Genomic DNA, 6,059 nt, shown 5'->3' with positions numbered 1-6,059 from the left:
CAGGCAGCCCGGGTCCCAGGGTGTCCGCGCTCTGACCTCTGCTGCTCCTCCCCTTCCTCCCCGCCAGGGGCAGAAGAAAGAGAAGAAGGACAAGGAGCGAGAAAACGAGAAGGAAAAGAGTGCCCTGGCCCGGGAGCGCAGCCTCAAGAAGCGGCAGTCCTTACCTGCACCTGCTCGCCCGCGCCTTTCCTCGGGACCCGCCTCCGAGCTCAGGTGAGGGCGGGGCCGGCACCTCACCTGGCAGTTCATTCGCTCCTTCCTTCACGAATACTGTAGCTAAACTGGTGCTGGGCTTGGTGGTGCACACCTGTGATCACAGCACTCGGAGGCTGAGGCAGGAGGATACATAGTGATTTCAAGACCAGCCTGAACTACATAGTGAGACCTTATCTCAAAAAACCAAATAAATCAATAAACCAGGTGTGGTGGCGCATGCCTGTAATCCCAGCACTTGGGAGACTGAGGCAGGAGGATCCCTGTGAGTTTGAGGCCATCCAGGGCTACATAATGAGACCTTGTTTTTAAAAAAGGCTGGCACATGCCTGGAACCCCAACATTTTTTTGCTGGGTATAGTGGTGCACACCTGTAGTCCTAGCACTGGGAGGCAGAGGCAGGAGGATCACCTCAAGTTCGAGGCCTCAAACTACATAGTGAGGCCGCACAGTGAGTTCAAAGCTAGTCTGAACTACATGGTGAGAACCTGTCTCAAAAAACAAAAACAAGACAAACCCACATTTTTTCCTTCTGTTCTTTTTTCTGGTCACTCTTTCCTTCCCCACTCCCCCCTCCCTTGTTGCTCTCTCCTTTGAACATTTTCTTCCCATTTTCCAATATCTTTTGTACATTTTTGTCCTTCCACTTTTAATTTCTCACATCTGAGAAATTTAAACGTGTGTTCAGTTTATCTCACTTAAAAGTATGGTCTCAAGGTGCATCCATTTACCTAGAAATGTCTCAAGCTTGTCCTGTTTATGCCAGAGTAGTACTCCAGTGTACAAAAAAAACCCCACATCTTTATCCATTCATCGGTTGATGGGCTTTTGGGCTGTTTCCAATATTTAGCTATTACAAACTGTCCACTATAAACATAGGTGTGCATGTATCACTGTGGAATGATGCTTTTAATTCTTTTTTCTTGGGGGGATTTGAGACAGGGTCTCACTATGCAGTTCAGACTGACCTGGAACTCACTATGTAGCCCACACTGGTCTCTAACTCACAGTGATCCTCCTGCCTCAGTCTCCCAAGTGCTGGGATTACAGGCGTGCACCACCATGCTCAGCTTAGATGCTTTTAATTCTTTTGGGGAGATACCGAGGAGGGGAATAGCTGGGTGGAATGGAACCTCTAGTTTTAGTTTTTTGAGAAATCTCCCTGATTTCCACAGTGGTTGCACCAGTCTGCACTTCTACCAATAGTGAAGAAGGGTTTCTTTTTTCTCACAGCCCTGCCAGTATTTATTATTGGTTGATTTCTTGATAATAGCCATTCTTTCTGGAGTGTGATGGAATCACACAGTTTTAATTTACATCTCCAATGAACAGTAATGTGGAACATTTTTTCATGTATTTGCTGTTTCTATTTCTTTGAGAAGTGTCTATTCATTTCAGATGCCCATTTTTGGCTTGGGTCTTTAAATTTGAGGGGTTTTTTGTCTTGTTTTTGTTTTGTTTTGTTTTTGGTACTGGGGATCAAACTCAGGACCTTGTGCTTGTGAGGCAGGCACAATACCACTGAGCTAAATCCCTGGCCCTAAATTTGAGTTCTTTAGAAATTTTGGTTCTGGATTTTTTTTGAGTTATTTATATATTCTTTTTTTATTTTTTTATTTTTATTTTTTGGTACCAGGGGAGCTAAACCCCTGGCCCTGTTGAATTTATATATTCTAGATAGTAGTCCTAAGTCTGAGGAACAGCTGGCAAAAGTTTTTTCTCCACACTATGGGTTGTCTCTTCATTCTGTCGTTGGTTTCTTTTGCTCTGCAAAAGCTCTTTAATAAGATTATAAGTTCCCAGGTTTTGATTCTTTGTGGTATTTCTTATGCAATCATGAAGTCTTTGCTTACCTATTCTATCTATCAGCAGATTTAGTGTTTCTGATTTTTTTTTTTTTTTTTTTTTGGTACCAGGGATCAAATTTGGGCCCTTATGCTTTCGAGGCAGGCGGTGGAACCACTGAGCCAAATCCCAGGCCCTAGTGTTTCTGTTTTAATATTTAGATACTTGATACATTTTTATTTTAGCTTAGTACATGGTGAAAGATATGGGTCTAGTTTTCATCTTTGACTCTTTCTGTTCTTAGCTCTTAGCTTTGCACAGTGGCAGTATCATAGCCAATGGGGTTTCTGCTCTTACGAAGGGTACAAACTATCCGGGAGATAGACATTCATCTCACAAATTAATATGTAATTGGAAATGGGGGGGGTGGTTTTTGTTTTTGTTTGTTTTGTTTTCTTTTTGGTACAGGGGGTCAAACTTAGGACCTTGTACTTGCCAGGCAGGTGTGGTGCCACTGAGCTAAATCCCCGGCTCTTGTTTTATTTTTTGAGACAGGGTCTCGCTTTGTAGTTCAGACTGGCCCTGAACTCACTATGTAGCCCAGGCTGGCCTCAAACTCATTAGGTAGCTCAGGTTTGTCTTAAATTTGCAATCCTCCTGACGCAGCCTCCTGACTACTGGGATTACAGGCATGAACCACCATACCCAGGACAAACTGGAATTATAGGCACAAAGAGAAAATGTTAAGCCTTTGTGAGGTTAACTGCAGAGTGGGGTTGGGGGGTACTTAGCCCAAGGGAGGAGACACTTCCCCAAGAAAGGAACATGCTCGGGGCAGAGGGTATGTGTATGCTCCAGCACTCTGTGCCCAGCAGATCTAACCCTTCCCTTCCTTCTCAGCCCCAAATCCAAGGCCCGCCCATCCTCTCCCTCCATGTCTTGGCACAGGCCTGCCTCCCCCAGCCCCAGCCCAGGGCCAAGCCACACTCTGCCTCCAAAACCACCATCTCCTCGAGGCACCACTGCATCGCCCAAGGGACGAGTTCGGAGAAGGGAGGGGGCAAAGGAGAGCCCCAGCATCTTGGGGCCTGAGGACAAGAACCAGAGCAAGAGGAGGGCCAGTGAGGAGAAGGAGCCGGCAGCCCCAGCCTCACCGGCACCCTCGCCCACACCCTCACCCGGCCCAGCACAGCCCGCTGCAGAGATCCCCGCAGGTGGGCGTGAAGAGCAAGCCGGCAGGACAGAGAAACCAGGTTTGCCTGGGCAGGGGAGGTGGTCGGGAGTGTAGGGCACGAGGGATGCCTGCGGACTGATGTCCTGCCATAGCAGGTCCAGGCCTCAGAACAGAGCCAGTCCCAGAGAGGGCAGCCCAGAGTGGGTGGTCCCTCCCCACCCTTAGGTCCAGGAAGCACAGCGGCCTGCGGGGTGCCGCGGGCGGTGCAGCAGGCCAGGTGCCCAGGCGGGTGTGGGCTGACTCGTGGTCCTGGATCCTCCTCCAGATATTGCTATCCTGACCTCACCCCCAGCCCCTGCTCCCCTGGTGACCCCTAGCAAACCCATGGCGGGCACCACAGACCGAGAAGAGGCTACTCGGCTCCTGGCTGAGAAGCGGCGCCAGGCCCGGGAGCAACGGGAGCGCGAGGAACAGGAGCGGAGGCTGCAGGCCGAAAGGGACAAGTGAGTGAGCCCTCGGCCACAGATGAGTCCTTACGGGACTGGAGAAGAGGCTCGGACGGGGCTACAGTTTCCCTTGCCCTCCAGGCGACTGCGGGAGGAGCAGCTGGCTCGGGAGGCAGAGGCCCGGGCAGAGCGGGAGGCCGAGGCCCGGAGGCGGGAGGAGGAAGAGGCCCGAGAGAAGACGCAAGCGGAGCAGGAGGAGCAGGAGCGGCTGCAGAAACAGGTGCCTGGCGGGCCCTCCTGTTGGGCACAGGGCTTCTGGCTCAGAGGCGGGCTTGGCCAGTCGCTAACGCTTGCACACATCTCGGGCAGAAAGAGGAGGCTGAAGCTCGATCCCGAGAGGAAGCGGAGCGGCAGCGTCTGGAGCGGGAAAAGCACTTCCAGAAGGAGGAGCAGGAGCGGCAGGAGCGCAAAAAGGTGCGTGGGGGGGCAAGAAGCTGGGGCAGCGTCTGGTTCCTGAATTGGGAAGGAAGGAGTGGTGTGAGCTAGGAGGACACTGAGCCTCCTGGCCCAGCGGCAGTGGGAGGTTGGGACTCATTGATGTGGGGCCTCCATACAGCGCCTGGAGGAGATAATGAAGAGGACTCGGAAGTCAGAAGTTGCTGAAACCAAGGTGAGGATTCTCTGAGTGGGAGTTGGGGGTCAGGGTGAAGAAAGAAGGCTGCAAAGCCGGGCGTTGTGGCACTCGGGAGGCTGAGGCAGGAGGATCGCTGTGAGTTCGAGACCAGCCTGGGCTACAGAGTGAGTTCCAGGGCAGTCTCAGCTACACAGTGAGACCCTGTCTCAAAAAACACGAAAAAGGCTGGGCTGGGGATGTAGCTCAGTGGTGCCACCGCCTGCCTTGCAAGTGCAAGGACCGAGTTCATCCCTGGTACCAAAAAACAACAGCAACCCCTCAAAAAGGGGAGGGAGGCTGCTGCAGAAAGGAATCCAGAGCCAAGGAAGGAGGTGTGGGCTGAGAGGGAGAAGTGCTCAGAACCACAGTCAGGAGGGTTCAGATAGCCCTTAGGCTGACCGCTCTTCCTCTTCAAAGCAGAAGCAGGACAGAAAGGAGGCACAAGCCAACGAGCCCAGCCCAGGTAAAGGCCCTGTCCCCTCACCTCTCTCGCCTCCGCCATCCCTGTCCCCCAGCCTCACGCTCTCACCACCCTGGCTGACGGCCATTCCTTCCCTGTGACAGACCCCGAAAGAGCTGTGGAGACTCTGCCCTCAGTGCTGCAGGAGGAGGAGCCAGCCCCCCAGGAGCCACAGTGGAGGTACCAGCTGGGAGGAGCAGGAGGCAGCCTCAGGCTGGAGCTTTAGGGAGGCCTGGGTTTCACTGGGAGGTGAACCCAGGCTAACTGTGAGCCCCTGAATTTACAGCCTGCCAAGCAAGGAGCTGCCGGGGTCCCTAGTGAATGGCTTGCAGCCTCTCCCAGCACATCAGGAGAACGGCTTCTCTCCCAAGGGACCCTCTGGGGACAAAAGTCTGGGCCGAACCCCAGAGGCACTCCTGCCCTTTGCAGAGGCAGAAGGCTTCCTCAAGAAAGCTGTGGTGCAGCCCCCACAAGTCACAGGTAGGGACCTCTGACTCCTGGACACAGCTTCATCCATCCCAGCAGCCTTCCCTGGACTCCAGCCCTACCCTTGAGTTCCACAACAGGCTTTCTCCTTGCTCCGCCCTGAAGACCCCAGAGATCTGGGCTTGGGGCCAAGCTTCCCCTTGACTGTTTCACTGTTTCCCCTCCCCTTTCCCCCAGAAGTCCTTTAAGGGTAGCCTTGGATCCAGGCATGGCTGTGAGGGCTCTGCACCGCCTACCAGGATGTCCAGAGGAGAAAGAGACAGAACAAAGATGGAAGTGGCCTGGGCCCCTGGGGTGTCCTCTTTGTTACTTTTAATCTGCACCTTATAGACTGATGTCTCTTTGGCTGGAGCCAGACCCTGCCCTCAGTGCATTCGTGTGCTCACACGCAGACACCCTCTCCCCACACACATGCACTCACAGCCTCTCTGGCCCCTCGGAAAGGGTCACCTGTGGTATTTGCCTTGGTTTGGTGGGGTTCAGTGGATGTGAATACTGTAAATAGCTTGTGCTCAGATGCCCGCCTGCAGGGGGTGGGCACAGGAGGCAGAGGCGCCTCCCGAGGCTCCCTGGGGAGATCTTCCTCTCTATTTAACTGTACCTGAGGGGGAACCCGGGTCTGGGAATGGGGGGCACCTTGGGCCACAGGATACCAGTTGCTTCAGGGACACCCATGCCCCCTGCCCTCACCTGGAATCAGTGTTATTGCATCTGATCAAACTTCTCCTGAAATAAAGTGAGAATAATTCTGCCAATCCTGTCTGTCCTCACTGCCAGTAAAGGGTGGGAGCAGGTGGGCTCCTGCGTTCTAAGACAAACATA

At 53.1% G+C, this 6,059-nt stretch overlaps 1 protein-coding gene across 1 annotated transcript in view; it reads left to right on the top strand.

The window, feature by feature from the left end:
• Window positions 1-5,408, top strand: part of Map7d1 (MAP7 domain containing 1) — a 17,289-nt gene extending 11,881 nt beyond the window's left edge. Inside the window, exons 8-16 of the mRNA XM_010645273.2 lie at window positions 4-213; window positions 2,899-3,251; window positions 3,498-3,675; window positions 3,760-3,898; window positions 3,988-4,092; window positions 4,235-4,288; window positions 4,712-4,754; window positions 4,856-4,931; window positions 5,038-5,408. Of these exons, the coding sequence (XP_010643575.1) occupies window positions 4-213; window positions 2,899-3,251; window positions 3,498-3,675; window positions 3,760-3,898; window positions 3,988-4,092; window positions 4,235-4,288; window positions 4,712-4,754; window positions 4,856-4,931; window positions 5,038-5,245 (1,366 nt within the window). The 3' untranslated portion in view covers window positions 5,246-5,408. The remainder of the gene's footprint in view (window positions 1-3; window positions 214-2,898; window positions 3,252-3,497; window positions 3,676-3,759; window positions 3,899-3,987; window positions 4,093-4,234; window positions 4,289-4,711; window positions 4,755-4,855; window positions 4,932-5,037) is intronic.
• Window positions 5,409-6,059: the final 651 nt, after the last annotated feature.

Source organism: Fukomys damarensis, unplaced genomic scaffold (assembly GCF_012274545.1).
Source record: "Fukomys damarensis isolate Sample0158 unplaced genomic scaffold, DMR_v1.0_HiC HiC_scaffold_23, whole genome shotgun sequence".
In the NCBI taxonomy this organism is placed as follows: domain Eukaryota; kingdom Metazoa; phylum Chordata; class Mammalia; order Rodentia; family Bathyergidae; genus Fukomys; species Fukomys damarensis.
This window is presented reverse-complemented; position numbering and strand designations above follow the sequence as displayed.